This window comes from Bufo bufo, chromosome 5, assembly GCF_905171765.1.
Source record: "Bufo bufo chromosome 5, aBufBuf1.1, whole genome shotgun sequence".
NCBI lineage: Eukaryota > Metazoa > Chordata > Amphibia > Anura > Bufonidae > Bufo > Bufo bufo.
In genome coordinates, this window is record NC_053393.1 from 317654245 (window position 1) to 317676602 (window position 22358).

General features: G+C 42.3%; 1 protein-coding gene across 2 annotated transcripts in view; it reads left to right on the forward strand.

Annotated features, from left to right (window-relative positions):
• The window catches only part of PIGN (phosphatidylinositol glycan anchor biosynthesis class N), a 356746-nt gene that overhangs the window by 250650 nt on the left and 83738 nt on the right, over positions 1 to 22358 (forward strand). For both annotated transcript variants that reach the window (XM_040432195.1, XM_040432196.1), the window contains exons 21-22: positions 10924 to 11026; positions 21487 to 21589. In XM_040432195.1, the coding sequence (XP_040288129.1) occupies positions 10924 to 11026; positions 21487 to 21589 (206 nt within the window). The remainder of the gene's footprint in view (positions 1 to 10923; positions 11027 to 21486; positions 21590 to 22358) is intronic.

Consider the following 22358-nt stretch of genomic DNA (forward strand, 5'->3'; position numbering starts at 1 on the left):
TTCCTTTGAGGGATATCTGGCTTTTACTGTGTTGAAGACCCATAACTGGGGCTCCATGGTTATTTTGCATATCACTGTTTCCCAGGGAGCTTTGCACTTTGGATTGCTGTGTCGAGACTCTTAAATGAGGCTCCACAGTGTTTTCTGTAGCTGGTCTCCCTAAGATCAGCTATTGTTTTGTTTGAGTAGTCTCTAAGGCATTGCTCCCAGTTAGCCAGAATCCTACTCCACACTGATGAGGGGCAACACCCCGAAACAGCTGTCTGTGGATGGATAACTGGCTTAGGTCTTCCCCGTCACATGGATTTGGTGATCTCTGTAATGGGGACACCCCTTTGCTCGGTTTTCCTTCCTTTGAGGGATATCTGGCTTTCACTGTGTTGAAGACCCATAACTGGGGCTCCACGGTTATTTTGCATATCAACGTTAACAGTCAGTCATCAATTTGCTTCTCTCATATATCCCAATGAATTAACATTGGAGTCTGTGAAAATTATACTATGTCCTATAACGCTCTGCCACAGGCAGGGTCTCCATAGGAACTTGTGTGCATCAGCCTTGGATCATTGAGGAGGACTAAGGCTGCCACACACACCATTCAGCTCTCCCATACACACACGGAAACGCTAGCTCCCAGATGCAGTGGTCACATTTGACCACGGCATCTGAGGGGTTAACTGTATGCGATCGTCGTTATCATCGATCGCATACATTAGTCCCGGGTGTTTGCTGTTTAAAACATGTATGGCGCTGGATGGGATTGTTACTCAAATTTAATTCAGCATAAAATACTAGATACAAAAACGCTTCAGTTGTGAGCTATTCACTTTGCTACATTATAATGGTGCACTCCCTGCTGTTTCATCTGTATTGCAGTGTGCACATCTACCTATTTCGGTTTCATCCTTTAATCCCATAAGGACTGGGACAATTTTTGTTTTTGCTTTTTTGTTTTTCCCTTTTTACCTTCCAAAATCTAGAACTTTTTAAAATTCTCGTTCACATAGCCATACGAGGGCCTATTTTTTGAGGGTCAGTTATTTTTTAATGGCACCATTTAATTTACCATATTTTGTTTTGGAAAACGGGAAAACAATTCTTTGTGGAGTGAAACAAAAAAAGAGACTGGATATTAAGGAGTTCACTACAACCATACCAAATGTGTATAGTTTTATATTTTACTTCTTTAAAAAAAAAAATTTAAACCGTTGAAAAAAAGATTTTTCTTTGCATCGCCACTTTTCTGACGCACATTAATTCCGTCTACAGAGCTGTATGAGAGCTTGATTTTGCAGGAAGGACTGTAGATTTTAATACTACCATTTTGAGGTTCGTTTTTATTTCCCATTATGGCGTTCACCGCGCTGGAAAAATATTTTGATATTTTTATACATTGAAGTTTTTAGGATGTGGCAATGTCTGTTATGTTTATTTTTTACTGTTTATTTTAATATGTAAAGTTGGGAAAGGGAAAGCTTGAATTTTTATATTTTTATGTTTAATTTTTTTTTATTTCTTTTTGCTGTAATTTTGAGTCAACTTTTAGGTGACTTGAACATGCTATATTCTGATCACATGTGCCATAGACTGTAACAGAATACTATTCTAATCTATTGGAATTTCACTGGCTGCCTGTGAAGCCATGCCTCATGCACGGTTTTTCAGGCAGCTAACCATGACAGGCCTTTGAACCTTCATAAAGCCCTAGGCTGTCATAGCAACCAATCGGAGCACAAGCAATTTTGCCGTGGGGGGCTCCAATCATAGGACAGAAGGAATCCCCTCTCTCTTTCTAACCCCACGGATGACGCCCTTGCTATTGACGGTCATCTGAGGGGTTAAACAACCGTGTTTGACATCATGGAGCGAGTTTAGCTTTTGAACTCGCTCCATTCAACCATACATGTATGATATTATGCGTTAAGGGGTTGTTAACTTCCATCAGCCAAATCTACTGTTAGAAGCTGTGACAGTTACATGGAGAGAGCTGCAGCAGAAAGGACACACCTCCTAAGAAAGGACACGCTCCCTGAGCTGCCAGCCTGAAGAGAATCTAGCCGAGCAAATGGAGCAATGATTGTTGAGAACTCTGGATCTTTGTGAGGTACCGGGCTGGTTCTAGCTTTATTAGAAAAAGATTGTCATGTACTATATGATGTCTGATTTTAATTTTTTACATCAATCGTGGCATATCCCATTTAAGTTATGCTGGTGCAATATGTTTTTGTATGCTATGACCTATTAAGTACGGATATCAGAAGTATACTGTAACAGAGTTACTGAGTAGGTGCAATTGAAGGGGTTATGCCATGACTAGTGTAAAGAATTAAATATATAGTACATATAGTACATGATAATCTCTCTCTAACAAAGCTAGAACCATCCCTGTACCTCACATGGATCCAGAGATCTCCCGATTCATTGCTCTGCTAGATTTATATCAAGCTGAAAGCTTAAAGGGACACTGACAGGCCCTATAAACATATTTAGTTATTCCTATGCAGTCATAGGTCTATTAAAGTGTATTCCAATGATATAAGAGTATCCCCTGTCCACATTTTAAACCATGTAAAAACAACTTTATATTCATCTGTCAATCACCTTCCTTTGTGCCCAAAGGGCGGTTTTTCTCCTACCTTTGTGCCCAGCCGCGCCCCAACTGTCGTTTCCTACCGCCGCCCAGCTCATTATTATTCACTGCGCTGGGCTGCTTCTACTCTTCTCTCCGCCCTCACTGAATTTCTTGTCCGGCGCAGGCACATTAACAAACAGTATTTCTGCTGACATCAGTGCTCTGAAGCGCTGGATAAGAGTGACTGGGAGGAGAGATCCGGCGCAGGCGCAGCAGGAGACACAGAGAGCAGCCGCATAGAAGGATAAGGGACGCAGGCGCATTAAATTTCCGGCTTGTGAGGGTGCCAGATACAGGTATCCGGCGCATGCGCAGAAGGTCCGATTGAGGCCGATGCCCATAAGTTTCTATCGGGCATGTGCGGTATCTAACAGGATCGGGGACTGTAAAAGCCACCCAGCGCAGTGAATAATAATGAGCTGGGCGGCGGTAGGAAACGACAGTTGGGGCGCGGTTGGGCACAAAGGTAGGAGAAAAACCGCCCCTTGGGCACAAAGGAAGGTGATTTGACAGATGAATATAAAGTTGTTTTTACATGGTTTAAAATTGCGGACAGGGGGTACTCTTATATAATTGGAATACACTTTAATAGACCTATGACTGCATAGGAATAACTAAATATGTTTATAGGGCCTGTCACCTGTCAGTGTCCCTTTAAGGGGAGTTTTTTATCTGCTGCACCTCTCTCCCTATCACAGCACAGGAGGCAGTTGAAGGATAAAACTGAGCATGTGCGGCCTTCTCAATGAGGCTGTCAAAGAAATAAGAAAAAAGAACAAACAGCAGTTGGCGCTATACAGATACATTTTATTGAATAACTATGTGGCTATACTAAATTCAGATCCAGGTGCTGGTTTGAGAACTGTAGAATATTTTTTGTGTGACAACCCCTTTAAACCACCTCAAATTACGAATAAGTGGTGCTGAAAAGAAACCTTTTCTGTTTCCTTGGCATGACTTGTTATATCACATGATCCCTCAGCCAGTCAATAGCTGTAATTTCATATGTTTTTGAAACTTTAATGCTACTTCTGCTTTATTTGAACAGCACATCCCAAATGAGTATACTGTATGTCACCTTTTTACGAAACTGAGATATCATACATGCTAATATTATAATACAGGTGTAGGAAGCTCATATCCACTTTATATTATTCTTTTTTTGTGATATTTCCTAAAACTAGTACTTCTATTTTGTATTTTTCTAACTGTGATGAATACCACACATCGTGCCCGCTTGACGTCAACTACGTCGAGCTCACGAGACGTGGTATGGTCACGGGTCTACCAAAAACGTGAAGTTACGCCCTCCAGTGGAGCACGTAAGGTCAGGTTGGTATAGCTTACACACACCTCCTGTCCACGCGGGCACAGAGAGGCAACAAGCTGAGAGAGCCTTTTCACTGCCGCAGTGAAACAGCACCTCCTCAGCCTGGGTATCTGCCACCAGTTCTCATTTGATATAAGCCCGGTCCGCTAACGGGATTATATAGGGTCAGAAACCAACCGGCGGTAGCTTATAACTAGGCCAAAACACGGACGTGGGGATTCGTGATCGAGATACAAGATAGCACAAGATTAAATTATAGATTTAATCGCCATATGGGCACACTAGATATAACACAATATACACAGACAATATATACAGTGGTCTGAGGTTACAGATTACAGGTTATATGGTTACAACAGGGTTAAGCAGTGAAAAAGTCAGTTACCGGGTAAGATGAAAGTTCCTTTTAGTTGTGAGATGTTCTTTGCTGGAGTCCACATGAAGGGCTGTGATTTCAGCTATTTCCTGGGTCCCTCTAAACACATTTGTAGGATGTGACCCCTCTTCAGAGAAAGACGTGCCTACTTGCTGGCACCAGACTTTTAACCTATAGCCGGCCCCTCCCCTCCTGGCCTCAGGGAGGGGTCCACTCCCCCTCTTCTGGGCTGGCAGCAAATGACCCACAAAACCCTTTAGGGTTCATAGCTCCAGACCAGAGGGTCACAGGGAGATGGTTCTGGGACCAATGGACCTGCCTGGGTTCCGGCTACAAGTAGAGTCCAAACCTGGTACCGTTATGTGGTTTCTATGGGGAGATATGGATACCTTCCTCCCCTGACCTTGTCCCATTAAACAAATACCTCGTGGCCACCGGGACACAAATATGTATCCGGTTTGCGCCTGCGATGGCCAGGCGATTCATAATCCCTTATGAAAGGTAGGTGCCAACATGTCTGGGAGGTCTCATTGATCCTGGGCAAGGGCGGATACCCCATGCTGGGGGTTTTCCTGCAGGATTGAGCTTGGCTCCAAACTGGTGGACTGAGGTGTGACCTTCTCCTTGAAGCCTGGACCCCCTGGGGATTTCTTCCTTGCCAACTGACACTCAGATGGCTGGGGGGTGGAAACTAATTTTGCATGTACACTGAACATGCCAAGAGGTGCATCAGATGACAATCAGGGCTGGGGCTTTGAAGCAGGGCCCTCCTGTGGAGTTCACTACCTCTGCTATCTGTCAGCAAATGGGGGTGTGAGGACATGGCTGACAGTAAATATTAATCCATATTCCTCACACTAACATATTGAGGAAAGGACTGCAATATGAATTTTTTTTATTTTAATTTGAGATTCAGCATAGGACATGTGTATGTCAGCTACAAACAGATGTTAATGTGATAACAACCCAGTGGTTGTCCAGTTTAGACAAGCTCTTATATACTGGGCTAATAAAGGGGGCATACTCACCTTAGACCTCTAGGGATTAGCAAGAATTTAGTCAAGCACTTCCGTCTCTAGGAACAAATGAAAAATAATCCATGATCATTGATTTTTGTGGATGACCTGTAGTGCTTAAAAATTAACTCATCAACAACCCTACAAAATAAGCTTTGTAGGGAAACAATTCAGGATTAGCGGGTGAGATTTCCAAACCAGACAACGCCTTCAAAGAGTAGCTATCATGTTTTCATCCAAAAAATAAATTTTAGCATGTTATTGCTGCTGCAGCATTATGCATAAAGCAGTCTTTAGTTTCTTCACATACCACTGTTTTCCTTGAGCTTTTCCCTTAGTTACAGCTGTTTTGAATACTACAATATGAAGATCTTCTCAAGATGGCTCCTCTGCCAGTTCTCTGAGGCCAAAACTGTTTTCCCTCTCTTCACATACATACCTGCTGTAGCCTGCAGCTTCCTGCCATCCAATCAGATTGGATTACTGAGAGACACGGTTTCTCACTCTGAAGCCTAATGCAGGCATACATTGTGAAGGATCGCCCCTCTATCTTCTGTTTATACTAAAGGAAAGACAGAAAAGCCCTAACAACGGTCTTTAAAGGGACAGGGGACATTAATGAAAGCTGTTTTGACAATCATTGGCAAACTAATTCAGGTATACATGCCTAGTGCCTAGCTCTAATAAACTAGCAAAAAATATATATATGACAGTTACAGTTTAAGAGTGTAACGGACCGTTTCAGCAGACAAGGGGTTAAAATCCGTTTAGGCGATGTGCCCCTTTCTGAGAGACAGGCCCAGCTACTGCAGGACACCAACCTCCCGAACTGGATACAAAGTAGCACTCCAAACTGGAACCTCACGAATAGCTGCTAGCAGACGAACAGGAATCAGCTTACACTCCTGGCAATCAGTCTCTAACAGCATACAGCGGATCCCCCCAATAACAAGACAAGGCTCCGTGTTGAGGGTCAAGCAGTGGTCTGAGGTGCTGGCACACCCAGCCTGGTTTTTATTATAGTCTTTTCAAATACAGGACCGCCCACAGGGAGGTATAAAACAACCAATCACATATCAGTTACATCCCACATATTCCCTCCCCTTATCCTGAGAGGAAACTCAATTACACATACAGTTAAAACATACTTTCTACCTAACTTTCATAACTCTAAAACCATACATCACATTCACATAAAAATTACATATTCACAATCAATCCATTCAGGGGAACAACATATTACAAAATGGCATGAATCAGACCAGGGGTTGAAAAGTTTGTAAAAGTATCTTTTGGGCCCTGGCTGGCAGCATGGCAATCTGGCTCAAGCAGGTTTTACAGAGACAATACATCCCCACAATGCATCATGGTTTCCTCCTCTCTGCCCTGGAGACACCCGAGGCGTAATCCAATTATCTCTCAAGACAAAGAGAAATCACCAATACACACGTGGGGACAATGGAACAGACATCACTTACTCAAACATACAATGTCCCACCCTTTACAATACACATAGACATTTAACACATTCCCAGACAGCTCAAGTCTGAGTGCATATTATTAGGTGAATGGCACTCAGACAACATGAATACAATAAAATGAGCTAACTGGGTACCCTCACATAACATACAATACAATTACACAGACAGATGGTTCTGTCACACATCTCAAAACCCCACATGTCCCCATATGGCTTGGATCTGAGCGCTCAGATGCCACAAACACAGTCAAATCGCCATGGGGTTTAAGTTTTGCATGGGCTGATGAGAGGGCCCATAATCCTGGGGCAAGAGGCTGATAAACAGGCCTCTCCAAAACCCAGTGGCGAGGTTGGTTTCGCCACACATCTCCCCCCCCCCCCCAGGGAAGACTAACCAGATACCTGACCTCACGTCGGTCGGTACCTGAGTTAGTCTGGCAGCCCACCCACAACCCAATACTGGACCTGTTGCATTTGGTAGCCTGTCTCTGTCCAGTGAGTCCACCAAGGTTATGCTGGAAGCTGGCACTCCCGGTCTCTGTGTTGCTCCCTGGCTTAGAGTCTGGCTGTTGGAGGGGGAGACCGACTGTCTCTACCCCCTGTGCCGTAGGTGCAGAGACCACGGTCCCATCTGCACTGTTGTGGGGGTTACTGTCTCCCCCTGGTGCGTTAAGCTGCCGCTGGGGAGAGGGGGTAACGAGCTCCTCTCCCATACATACTTCCAGCTGCTGGGGAGGGCGACCGACCGTCTCCGCTCCCAATACAGTGTCCTGCTGCTGGGGAAAGGAGACTGGGCTCTCTATTCCCTGCTGGACACTCTGCCGCTGGGGAATGGAGACTGGGCTCCCAATTCCCAAAAAATCACTCTGCTGCTGGGGGGCAGGAACAACTACCTCTGCCCCCTGTAACTCAGCCTGCCGCTGGGGAGGGAGGACGCTGCTCTCCTCTCCCTGCATTTCACCCTGCCTTCCCGGCATATCACTCTGCTGCTGGGGGGCAGGAACAACTACCTCTGCCCCCTGTAACTCAGCCTGCCGCTGGGGAGGGAGGACGCTGCTCTCCTCTCCCTGCACTTCACACTGCCTTCCCGGCATATCACTCTGCTGCTGGGGGGCAGGAACAACTACCTCTGCCCCCTGTAACTCAGCCTGCCGCTGGGGAGGGAGGACTCTGCTCTCCTCTCCCTGCACTTCACACTGCCGCTGGGGAATTTAGACTGGGCTCCCAATTCCCTGCAGGACCGGTGGAGAGACCTCGGTCCCATCTCTACCGACCACCTGGGGTCCTTCCGAGTAACACTCTACAATATCTGCCCAGCTGAATGGGTCTGGATCTGGGTCTGTCACCTTACCGTCCTGCTGAGCCTTCTCAATGGAGTTGAAGAGCTCTCGGTAGTCCTGCTCCAGTTCCCACTCCAGGGTTGCTAGGTGAGCCAGGTCTTGCTCTACCTCATGGGGGTCATCCCACTCATGCCTAGCCTCCCTCTCATAGAAAATGTCCTGAAGTCTGGACTGTGCAGGGCTCCCGAAGTCAGGCTCTGCAAAGGACTCCCATAACAAGCCAGGACCATCAAACGCTTCTCCCTCTGGCTTGTCATGTTCGGCTGTCCAGGGTATATACTGTACCATAAACCACCAAAGCGCCTGGTAGGCATCCTCCAGCCATAGCTCCTGCCATACCCGGTGCTCTAGATCCTTCACCCATTCCTCCAGGGGCTGCTCTCCCAGGAAGGGCATCCGCAGGGCCACTTGCTTCTGCAACCGCTGCTCTTCACTGGGGAGACTCTCACCCCGCTGGTATTGTACACTATCCAGGGCCTGGTACCAGATGCCTTTCCTTAATGCATCCCGGCCATCCAGGTCCTCCTCCTCGTATAACACTGCTGGTTCCATCCTGTTGCTTTTAGGGTCGCTGTACTGGGACATGCGTTGCCTTTAAATTGTAGAATCCAAAGAAATGGTGTCTCCTGTAGCTGTCCTTCTGGCTGTAGGAACGATCCCGCTGCTTGCCACCAATGTAACGGACCGTTTCAGCAGACAAGGGGTTATAATCCGTTTAGGCGATGTGCGCCTTTCTGAGAGACAGGCCCAGCTACTGCAGGACACCAACCTCCCGAACTGGATACAAAGTAGCACTCCAAACTGGAACCTCATGAATAGCTGCTAGCAGACGAACAGGAATCAGCTTACACTCCTGGCAATCAGTCTCTAACAGCATACAGCGGATCCCCCCAATAACGAGACAAGGCTCCGTGTTGAGGGTCAAGCAGTGGTCTGAGGTGCTGGCACACCCAGCCTGGTTTTTATTACAGTCTTTTCAAATACAGGACCGCCCACAGGGAGGTATAAAACAACCAATCACATATCAGTTACATCCCACATATTCCCTCCCCTTATCCTGAGAGGAAACTCAATTACACATACAGTTAAAACATACTTTCTACCTAACTTTCATAACTCTAAAACCATACATCACATTCACATAAAAATTACATATTCACAATCAATCCATTCAGGGGAACAACATATTACAAAATGGCATGAATCAGACCAGGGGTTGAAAAGTTTGTAAAAGTATCTTTTGGGCCCTGGCTGGCAGCATGGCAATCTGGCTCAAGCAGGTTTTACAGAGACAATACATCCCCACAATGCATCATGGTTTCCTCCTCTCTGCCCTGGAGACACCCGAGGCGTAATCCAATTATCTCTCAAGACAAAGAGAAATCACCAATACACACGTGGGGACAATGGAACAGACATCACTTACTCAAACATACAATGTCCCACCCTTTACAATACACATAGACATTTAACACATTCCCAGACAGCTGAAGTCTGAGTGCATATTATTAGGTGAATGGCACTCAGACAACATGAATACAATAAAATGAGCTAACTGGGTACCCTCACATAACATACAATACAATTACACAGACAGATGGTTCTGTCACACATCTCAAAACCCCACATGTCCCGATATGGCTTGGATCTGAGGGCTCAGATGCCACAAACACAGTCAAATCGCCATGGGGTTTAAGTTTTGCATGGGCTGATGAGAGGGCCCATAATCCTGGGGCAAGAGGCTGATAAACAGGCCTCTCCAAAACCCAGTGGCGAGGTTGGTTTCGCCACAACGAGATTCAAATTCCATCAAAGTTTGTACTTTACGGTACTGTTGCAAAAGAAGAATTAAAATCAATATTGCTGAATCCTTTTTAGGATTCACAGTTCAGACAGAAACCCGTATGTGGATATAATATTATGACAGGTGGTATATATAATTATCAGCAGTCACAGACTACCTCCCCAAAACATAGCCTTTATTATATATAATATATATAATAAAAAAAATAACCCTAGTGATAACATAAAGAAAACAATGAAAGAAAATAATAATAAATAAATATTGATTTAAATGAGTCAAACCTCTGCACTTAGGGACACGGATAGGAAGGTGCGGGCCAAATATAATATCCTATGGGCTCTGACTCTCAAATTGGCCCTAACTCTATAATGCCCTGCCTAAGAGCTGCCCGCCCCGGGTTATTTTAATTATATATAACAAAGGCTATGTTTTAAGGGTAGTAGTCTGTGACTGCTGAATCCTTTTTAGAAAACCTCTCGGCACAAAGAACACTGAAGCTGTGATGTCTCTTCTAAATCATGCTGCATTTTTCAGTACATTTTCCAAAAATAACATACAGTAAGTCTATTCTTCTTCTGCCACTCAACAAGCCGAGTTTCGCTCCTTATTGCTGACGGTAAAAAGCAATTAGCGAGCAGAAACATGGTGTAATCACGTTAAGCCAAATGTGGTATGCCTCTTGCTGTTAGGGAACTGTTATTGAATGAGACAGCTCTGTCTTCTTTCTGAGAAAGGTATGCAAGAATTTTACAGCATTTATCTGATTTCCCATATGTTTTCTATCAAGTCAGTCCACTTGGCTCGGGTGAAGCACAAGTAAATAAGGAGGGAGATTTATGGCCTGCTTTTTGTGTAATTGCAGATCTGCCTAATGTTTGGCAGAGATGATGTAATGAAATGTCATGTGCTCTAATAACACGGCTCTCTCTCTTTTTTCGTTTTCAGCTTTTTCCTTAGTTGTGCCATTACTTAGTGCCACGTTCCTGTTCCAGCGGCTCCTGAGCCTTTTCCTCTCTTTCATGTCCTCCTACCTGCTGCTTAGTACAGGGTAATGTGTTTTTCATTGTTGGAATGTTTCATTTGTTTTGAGCCATACTGCCAATTTTAGACTCTAACTCGGTATGTGAGCTCAGAAACAGTTGTGTCATTCATTGTAAGTTTTCTTAACTGTGTATGGTGTCATATGCCCTCCTAATTGTAGCGTGTACATTGTGATTGTCAGACATTTATTTACCAATTGGATATCATAATTGTGAACTTTTTTTTTTTTTTGTCTTGAGTGGAAATAAGCCACCACCATTGGTGTCTGGCAGCGGCCTACTCCCTTGACCCTATTCATTAAGGTTTTTTGGGAAGAAAGGGATGCAAATGAGCTCTTAACAAGCCCTGCCTCTAATGCCACCAGATGTAAGGCAGCTATCCTATAAGTCAATGCTCGACCCTTTAAATAGACCTTGAGACATGACTCCGATATTAAATGAGCCAGCACCTCATCTGCAGACAGCTGTTTCAGGATGCTAGGCCTCTCGCCCAGTTAAGCCAGTACTCACTGCTCTGCACTGATGAGGGGCAAAGTCAGGATTTATTAGTTACTATCTCTCCTTGGGGAGAGCGCGCCTTAATTGGCGTGAGGAGACTTATAGGCCATACATTCTCCTCTGGAATTCTGGGAAGAAAGGGATGTAAATGAGCTCTTAACAAGCTCCGCCTCTAATGCCATCTCTCAATGAGGAGAGATAGTACCCCCCAAATCCTGACTTAGGTCACCAGAATTAACCCTCTTAAACTGTCTGACATTAGCGATGTGCTAATGTCAACAGAATCCAACTCTGCTATTTTTATGTTTATTGATGCCCCCCTTACGGCACAATTCTTACTTTTGTAATATGCAAATTAGCCTCTAGGAGCAGGGTGGGCATTGCTCCTGCTCCTAGAGGCTCTGTTCTCCCACCTAATTCCACGCCCTGCCGTCCTTGATTGACAGGCCAGCAATCGACTTCTCCTGCCGGCCCTATGTGCTGGGTAAGTCTCGCACCTGTGCAGTGCCGTTTAACAGTACACAGGGCTGGCAGGAGAAGACGATTGCTGGCCTGTCAATCAAGGACGGCAGGGGATAGAATGAGGTGGGAGAACACAGCCTCTAGGAGCAGGAGCAACGCCCTCCCTGCTTCTAGAGGCTAATTTGCATATTTGGGTACTATTACACTAGCGTTTTTCTTTTCCGGCATAGAGTTCTGTCCTAGGGGCTCTATACCGGAAAAGAACTGATCAGTTTCATTCCCATGCATCTGTTCAGGATTCATCAGGATGTTTTCAGTTCAGTCTTTTTGACTGATCAGGACAGAGATAAAACCACAGCATCCGGATCCGGCATTTTTTTCTATAGAAATGTATTCGTGCCAGATCCAGCATTCAAAATACCGGAATGCCGGATCCGTCTGTGGACACCGAAAAAAATAAATGCCGGAACCGTTTTTCCGGATGACACCGGAAAGATGGATCCAGCATTTCAATGCATTTCTAAGACAGATCAGGATCCTGATCAGTCTTATAAATGCCATCAGTTGGCATTCGTTTTGACGAATGCTTTATATAAAAGATAGGATCAAAGGAAAAATTTCAAGGGGAATTGATCCTAGAGGTGGACATATAAAACATCTCAAAAAGAGATCGTCGTTAATTTAATTATATTGTTGTAATCAGTAAAATAAAATACAAGCATCTATGCAAAAACATAAATAATTTATTATACTATAACTCAGAATACAATCAAAGCTTAATCAATAGAAAAACTCAATAATATGCAATAACACACAGTGATATGCAGTACCCAAAATTCGCCACTAGATGGCTCTAACACGACTAGCAGCGTTCCATATCGCCTCTCAAACATAAAATGTAATACAAGCGTCCCGACGACAATTATCAGATACACTGCGTGCAGAATTATTAGGCAAATGAGTATTTTGACCACATCATCCTCTTTATGCATGTTGTCTTATTAAAAGAGCTTAGTGGTGAGCTGGCAAAACCGTTAACAGATTTATTTAACCAATCATTAGTAACAGAAGTCGTCCCGGAAGATTGGAAATTGGCAAATGTCGTGCCCATTCACAAGAAAGGTAGTAGGGAGGAATCGAGCAACTATAGAACAGTGAGTCTGACATCAATAGTAGGCAAATTAATGGAAACCCTATTAAAGGATAGGATTGTGGAACATCTAAAATCCCATGGATTGCAAGATGAAAAACAACATGGGTTTACTTCAGGGAGATCATGTCAAACAAATCTTATAGATTTTTTTGACTGGGTGAATAAAATAATAGACGGTGGAGGTGCAGTAGACATCGCATATCTAGATTTTAGTAAGGCTTTTGACACTGTCCCACATAGAAGACTTATCAATAAACTGCAGTCATTGAGCATGGACTCCCATATTGTTGAGTGGATTAGGCAGTGGCTGAGTGACAGACAACAGAGGGTTGTAGTCAATGGAGAACATTCAAAACAAGGTAATGTTACCAGTGGGGTTCCACAGGGATCTGTACTGGGACCGATTTTGTTTAATATCTTCATAAGTGATATTGCAAAAGGCCTCGCTGGTAAGGTTTGTCTTTTTGCTGATGACACAAAGATATGTAACAGGGTTGATGTTCCTGGAGGGAAACGCCAAATGGAAAAGGATTTAGGAAAACTAGAAGAATGGTCAGAACTCTGGAAACTGAAATTTAATGTGGATAAGTGCAAGATAATGCACCTGGGGCGTAAAAACCCAAGGGCAGAATATAGAATATTTGACACAGTCCTGACCTCAGTATCTGAGGAAAGGGATTTAGGAGTAATTATTTCAGAAGACTTAAAGGTGGGAAGACAATGTAATAGAGCAGCACGAAATGCCAGCAGAATGCTTGGATGTATAGGGAGAGGTATAAGCAGTAGAAAGAGTGAAGTGCTTATGCCGCTGTACAGAACACTGGTGAGACCTCACTTGGAGTATTGTGCGCAGTACTGGAGGCCATATCTCCAGAAGGATATAGATACTCTAGAGAGAGTTCAGAGAAGAGCTACTAAACTAGTACATGGATTGCAGGATAAAACTTACCAGGAAAGGTTAAAGGACCTTAATATGTATAGCTTGGAAGAAAGAAGAGACAGAGGGGATATGATAGAAACTTTTAAATACATAAAGGGAATCAACTCAGTAAAGGAAGAGAGCATATTTAAAAGAAGAAAAACTACCACAAGAGGACACAGTTTTAAATTAGAGGGGCAAAGGTTTAAAAGTAATATAAGGAAGTATTACTTTACTGAGAGAGTAGTGGATGCATGGAATAGCCTTCCTGCAGAAGTGGTAGCTGCAAATACAGTGAAGGGGTTTAAGCATGCATGGGATAGGCATAAGGCCATCCTTCATATAAGATAGGGCCGGGGGCTATCCATAGTATTCAGTATATTGGGCAGACTAGATGGGCCAAATGGTTCTTATCTGCCGACACATTCTATGTTTCTATGTTTCTATGTTTCTATGTCTTACTCCAAGCTGTATAGGCTCGAAAGCCTACTACCAATTAAGCATATTAGGTGATGTGCATCTCTGTAATGAGAAGGGGTGTGGTCTAATGACATCAACACCCTATATTAGGTGTGCATAATTATTAGGCAACTTCCTTTCCTTTGGCAAAATGGGTCAAAAGAAGGACTTGACAGGCTCAGAAAAGTCAAAAATAGTGAGATATCTTGCAGAGGGATGCAGCACTCTTAAAATTGCAAAGCTTCTGAAGCGTGATCATCGAACAATCAAGCGTTTCATTCAAAATAGTCAACAGGGTTGCAAGAAGCGTGTGGAAAAACCAAGGCGCAAAATAACTGCCCATGAACTGAGAAAAGTCAAGCGTGCAGCTGCCAAGATGCCACTTGCCACCAGTTTGGCCATATATCAGAGCTGCAACATCACTAGAGTGCCCAAAAGCACAAGGTGTGCAATACTCAGAGACATGGCCAAGGTAAGAAAGGCTGAAAGACGACCACCACTGAACAAGACACACAAGCTGAAACGTCAAGACTGGGCCAAGAAATATCTCAAGACTGATTTTTCTAAGGTTTTATGGACTGATGAAATGAGAGTGAGTCTTGATGGGCCAGATGGATGGGCCCGTGGCTGGATTGGTAAAGGGCAGAGAGCTCCAGTCCGACTCAGACGCCAGCAAGGTGGAGGTGGAGTACTGGTTTGGGCTGGTATCATCAAAGATGAGCTTGTGGGGCCTTTTCGGGTTGAGGATGGAGTCAAGCTCAACTCCCAGTCCTACTGCCAGTTTCTGGAAGACACCTTCTTCAAGCAGTGGTACAGGAAGAAGTCTGCATCCTTCAAGAAAAACATGATTTTCATGCAGGACAATGCTCCATCACACGCGTCCAAGTACTCCACAGCGTGGCTGGCAAGAAAGGGTATAAAAGAAGAAAATCGAATGACATGGCCTCCTTGTTCACCTGATCTGAACCCCATTGAGAACCTGTGGTCCATCATCAAATGTGAGATTTACAAGGAGGGAAAACAGTACACCTCTCTAAACAGTGTCTGGGAGGCTGTGGTTGCTGCTGCACGCAATGTTGATGGTGAACAGATCAAAACACTGACAGAATCCATGGATGGCAGGCTTTTGAGTGTCCTTGCAAAGAAAGGTGGCTATATTGGTCACTGATTTGTTTTTGTTTTGTTTTTGAATGTCAGAAATGTATATTTGTGAATGTTGAGATGTTATATTGGTTTCACTGGTAAAAATAAATAATTGAAATGGGTATATATTTGTTTTTTGTTAAGTTGCCTAATAATTATGCACAGTAATAGTCACCTGCACACACAGATATCCCCCTAAAATAGCTAAAACTAAAAACAAACTAAAAACTACTTCCAAAAATATTCAGCTTTGATATTAATGAGTTTTTTGGGTTCATTGAGAACATGGTTGTTGTTCAATAATAAAATTAATCCTCAAAAATACAACTTGCCTAATAATTCTGCACTCCCTGTATACACAATAATGATAAGGAGAGATACGAACCCTTGCTCTGCTCAAACAATGACCAATCTCGGATATCGGGTAGTATTACTACATAAGTTATAAATTATCAAGCCTGATATGACTATGGAATGAAAATTCCAATTAGAGATTCTCTCGGTTATCAATATTAGATCTTTTATTCAGTAATATGCATCTTTACTGAATAGTGATAATATTGATGTAGCACTTAACATTATACATCCGCACTAAAGCAGGGATTTTCCGAACTATCAAGCCAATTAATTCAATCAATACTACTTATAATAAAGTTATACGTTACCCGAGAAGGGAAGTCAGCTCTGAAGTACGTTCTGATCATTAGAATTTTTCTTTTGGGCTCTTTTCTTTCTTTGTTTCTCTGTGTTTCTGTGTCTTCTGTTGCTCCCTGTTGTTGTCTTTCCCCTAATGTGTGTGTGGTTTATGATCAAAAACTTATCAGTTAGTCACACCTTCCTAACTTGGAGATTTCCAATCATTGCCGGTTAGGCGTGTACATATGATAATGACTGCGATGTCACTGTATCACCCAGAATGCATTTCAGCTGTTGGTGCAATGTTACCCATTCATACCTAGGTGGCACTTTTGCATAAGCTACTAGCATCATCACTATTAAGGGTTAACTGTCCAGGTCTGATTTCTCTTACATTCTATACACATAATATATAGAATCCTAAATCAGAGCTAAGGGATTATCTTTGACACATAAACCAATTAAGGCATAGTCTTTGTGGTACCATTTAGACTTTTCCCATACTCTCAAATTTGTGTACCAATAAGAATATAATGGACCTTGTACTCTCACAGACATGTGTGTCTCCTCTGTAACAGTTGATTGATTGTTAGTTAAAATAATGCTATCTTACTAACAAAATTTTACACTTAAAATTCTTCTCATCATGCTTTAGGAGTGTATGCGTTCCTAGTGAGAAATATATAAGATAATAGATGCATTGATGTCCTTCATAATATTCAACATCACAGTACAATGCATATGTCCTATTGATTATCTTATACTAAAACTTAATGTTAATTATACATATACATGTACATCACAGATTTTCTGCTTCATCAATAGACATTAAACCGTAGGGATAATTAGCACCAGATGCGTCTAGAAAATATCCTTATCTCAGTCATAAATCTATAAGGAGACAAGAATGACTCTTCTCAGACTGGTACATCTACAGAGAAGAAATTATATGAACCGTGTCCTTTCTATGAACCTCTTTCGGCCTACTCTAAAATACATACAAAATGGTGAATATAACACTTGCAAAATAAAATTGGCTGGCTCACAGTAATTTATTTGCGACTTTTATTAAATCCCCCTATACATACAAAAGTCTATAAGTTCTAAAAATTTCTACACAAGGAATGCTATACAATTCATATATTATTAAAACCTTATATATAATATTTAATACATCAGATGATCCAGGTCCCTAAATGCGGAGCTCTCGCATTATTAGTAAAAAATAAAATAAAACTACAAGCGGCTATAAAGTTAGTGGGATATTTCCTTGTGAACAGAGTTGTGCTTATATATTTCAAATATATACCTTTTCAGATATGCTAGACAGAATCCCGTAGTTTTAAATGGCTCAGAGCCCGTATGTTTAGCACAGCTACACCTGTGCTTCAGCGCTCTGTGTGCTGACTATTACGTCTATCCACATATAGTGACATGGTAGACGCTGAGTTAGAATCATGGTGAATATAACACAAAATGGTGAATATAACACAACATGGCCTATTATATAGCAAATCCACTATAATTAGGATATTTTGATATAAATGTTATACACCTATGAAAAAGCACAACAAGGTAGGAGAGTTAAGAGGAATAGCTGTCAGTTGAACAAGTGGTCAGTCATCCTGTCCACTCAGCAGACGCTGTATCATTTGTCAGAGTGTCAGTCACATGACACTGTCGAGTCCCAGAAGGGAACGAATAACTCACAAATACAGCCATGGGTAACAAGATAATTTCACTACAACTTTTTAATGTGCCAGAAAATAAAAAATTTTGTGGGAGTTATTTTGTGCACTGTTATGTTATTGATGACCTCTTCTCAGGATAGGTCATTATTATCAGACCGGCTGGAGTCCAACTTTCAGCAACTCCACTGATCAACTGTTTGAAAGGGTTGCAGCACTAGTGTGAGCCCTGCGTCCACTTCAGTTTTTACCTTCCCGCCATATACCTTGTAGAATGGGACGAGCAGTTGTAATTGCGCAGCACCGCTGCTATAATCTAGATGGCATCAAGAGGATGCAGCGCTTGCACGATTGCCGCAACCCCTTCAAACAGCTGATCAGCAGAGGTACCGGGAGTCGGACCCCGACTGATCTGATATTGAGGACCTATCTGGAAATAGGTACTCAATATCATTACAGCGCACAGCTCCTTTAAAGAGGGCCTGTAAGTTCGCCAGACATGTCTGTCGTAGTAAATAATTGCATTCCTCATAATGTAACAATTCTAGAACTCTAGATAATCGCCCAAAAACTGAAAAAACTATGGCTCTCGGACTATGGAGCTACTAAAACATGATTTTTTTTGTTTCAAAAATGAAATAATTGTGTAAAACTTACATAAATATAAAGTAGACATATTAGGTATCGCCGCGTCCGTAATAACCTGCTCTATAAAAATATCACATGACCTAACCCCTCAGTTGAATACCGTAAAAAAATAATAATATAAAAACGGTGAAAAAAAAGTTATTTTTTGTAACCTCACATCACAAAAAGTGTAATAGCAAGCGATCAAAAAGTAATACGCACCCCAAAATAGTGCCAATCAAACAGTCATCTCATCCCGCAAAAATCATACCCTACCGAAGATAATCGCCCAAAAACGGAAAAAACTATGGCTCTTGGACTATGGAGACACTAAAACATTTTTTTTTTGTTTCAAAAATGAAATAATTGTGTAAAACTTACATAAATAAAAAAAAAGTTGACATATTGGGTATTGCTGCGTCCGTAATAACCTGCTCTATACAAATACCACATGATCTAACCTGTCAGATGGATGTTGTAAATAACAAAAAATAAAAACGGTGCCAAAACAGCTATTTCTTTTTACCTTGCCTCACAAAAAGTGTAATATAGAGCAACCAAAAATCATATGTACCCTAAAATAGTACCAACAAAACTGCCACCCTATCCCGTATTTTCCAAAATGAGGTAACTTTTTTGGAGTTTCTACTCTAGGGGTGCATCAGGGGGCTTCAAATGGGACATGGTGTCAAAAAACCAGTCCAGCAAAATCTGCCTTCCAAAAACCGTATGTCATTCCTTTCCTTCTGTGCCCTGCCGTGTGCCCGTACAGCAGTTTACGACCACATATGGGAATTCTGAAATTTTATCTCCATTTGCCATTAACTCTTGTGGAACACCTAAAGGGTTAACAACGTTTGTAAAATCAGTTTTGAATACCTTGCGGGGTGTAGTTTCTAGAATGGGGTCATTTTGGGTGGTTTCTATTATGTTTTTTCTTTGCTTCTAAACTTCTAAGCCTTGTAACATCCCCAAAAATAAAATGGCATTCCCAAAATAATCCAAACATGAAGTAGACATATGGGGAATGTATAGTAATAACTATTTTTGGAGGTATTACTATGTATTATAGAAGTAGAGAAATTGAAACTTGGAAATTTGCAAATTTTTCCAGATTTTTGGTAAATTTTTTTTTTTTTTATATATATAAATAAAAATATATATTTTTGACTCCATTTTACCAGTGTCATGAAGTACAATATGTGACGAAAAACAATCTCAGAAAGGCCTGCATAAGTAAAAGCGTTTTAAAGTTATTCACACATAAAGTGACACTGTTCAGATTTGCAAAAAATTGCCTGGTCCTTAAGGTGAAAATGAGCTCGGTCCTTAAGGGGTTAAAGGGGTTGTCTCGTCTGAGACAATGGAGGCATATCGCTAGGCTATGCCCTAATTATCTAATGGGCTTTATCGAGAACGTAGCCGGCCAAAGTGTTGGTTGGAGGACCCCGGTTACGGCCACCTCCAAGCGCTCTCCCCATAGAAGTGAATGGGAGCACACCGCGCCTGACCAGTTACCGCTCCCATTTACTTCTATGGGCCTGATGTAAATACTCGAGCCAGCTAATTTCAGTGCCCCCATAGAAATAAAGGGAGGGCAGCTGTGCATGTGCAATGAGCCCCCCACCACTTTCAGGGCTCCATTTTGGAGATAGCGATATGCCCCCATTGTCTCAGATGAGAATACCCTTTAATGATAGATCTGTGACCCACTTATCTTATTAAACTTGCACTTGCAACTCAGTTTATTCCAATGGCCTGCAACTGTTACATGATTATTGCCATTGAAACTGCCTTGTTTCAGAGTCTCTGTGTGGCCTAGACATTAAAGGAGTTGTATGAAAAAACAAAACAAAAAAAAAAAACAAATAAAAAACTCCTGCGTTTTATCCAGAAACAGCGGCACAGTTTTTCATGATCAGTAGTGAACCATTTGCTCCCGAATCATTGCCCTGTCTTTCGGTTCAGGTAACTAATTGCTGCAATTCCAGACAAAGCCAATGGACAAAAGTGAATCTTTTGGGGAAATAAAGGGGATCCCCATTTAAGATCATGCAGCGATTGTGTGTTTCCTTCAGTTTCACCCCTCACATGTTGTGATCCTCATCATTCATTTATTTTCACTGCTCTTATGCATACAATGACATCTAATGGTATGTTCCTTCATTGATCTTAAGAGGTTATGTTCACATGACTTACATCCGCTGCGGATTCCACCACGTGAATGTCATGCACAGTTTCTTATTGGCTTCAATTAGACAAACTATAAGTACATGCTCGCACTTTTTTTACACAGCAGTTTTCAAATATGCTTGAGAAGTGGCATGTTCCGTTTTTTTAAGCGCATATTAATTGGGTTCCCCATTGAAGTCAATTGAAGGGGCTAAGATGGCTAACGGCATTTGGCACATTTTGGTGGCTTTTCCGCCACCAAAACACTCGCTGTTCTAAAGTCAGATCAGCCTGCTGATCTGCCGCTGGGGTTGTTGACCTGAATTTTACCTGTGGGAACATAGCCTGGTTAATATACAGAATGGCACTTATACATGTTAGCTGTAAGGGTTGGTGGTCTCTGGAGTACTGTATTTGCTGGTCATTTGATTTAGGCCAGACTGAAAATAATGCATCATCTACTGAGTCAGTCGGCACTCGGTCCTAGTTCTGCGCTGCAATCCCAGAAAACGATTGCTGAAAATAATGCATGTCCTTTTAATTCAGGACAAGAGCATTTTTTTCATTCTTCATGGTGCTGATTTGTGTGCTGTGTGCAGGTTTATGATCCCATTTACAAAAAGACTTACGGCATCAGGAATGTTTCCCGGTATGAGTCTTGCATTGTTGTTTACAATCATTCTAGCCTTTGTACTTTCTCTTTTAACATAGGTATGAAGCCTTTTTCCCTGTGGCGCTGTCATGTTTAATGTTTGTGTGGATATTTATAGAGCAGGAAACTCTAGTAAATCAAGGGCTTTCATTCAAGCAAAAGGTAAGAATTCTGTATAATAATCATTTATATTGTTCTAACGGATTCTCCCGTGACACTAGTCGGGAATAGTAAGCATAAAACAAATATTGGCCTCCTAAGTGACAGGGCATTTTATAAATAATTCTCTTTTGTGTCATGCTTGGTGATATGTTATGTAACTGTATATCAAATTCTCACAGGGAGTGTATGGAGCAGTTTAGGAGCTGAGCCCTCTCCATACACTGCAGATTCCAGATCTATACTGCTGACACTCACCCACAGTGACCAGGATCGGAGGATTGGTCAATATGGTTAATAGTAACCGTGGCATCTGAGCAATTAGTCAGACGAACGGGGTTCCCTTTGACCCCCAATCTTCACTCTTCCCCTGTGCAGTTTTCTGGCGCAAATGAAGACTGAGTTGCCATAGATTTCATTCTGGTGCATGAATTGCCGGAGTCTGTCCTTCATTTATGATGATGCATGTGCCTCATCATTAATTAGGTGCATTTTCCAGCAGCACCAGGTCCCACGATTATTGCCAATATACAGAGCAATAACCCACAAGTATGATATTAGTTACACACAAACATTTGTGTGCAACAAATATCATACCTCTGGGTTATTGCTCTGTATATTGGCAATAACGGTCGGACCTGGTTCACACTGGTGATTTTTATGCTGTCTAGGATAAAGTAAATATACAGTTGCAAGAAAAAGTATGTGAACCCTTTGCAATGATATGGATTTCTGCACAAATTGGTCATAAAATGTGATCTGATCTTTATCT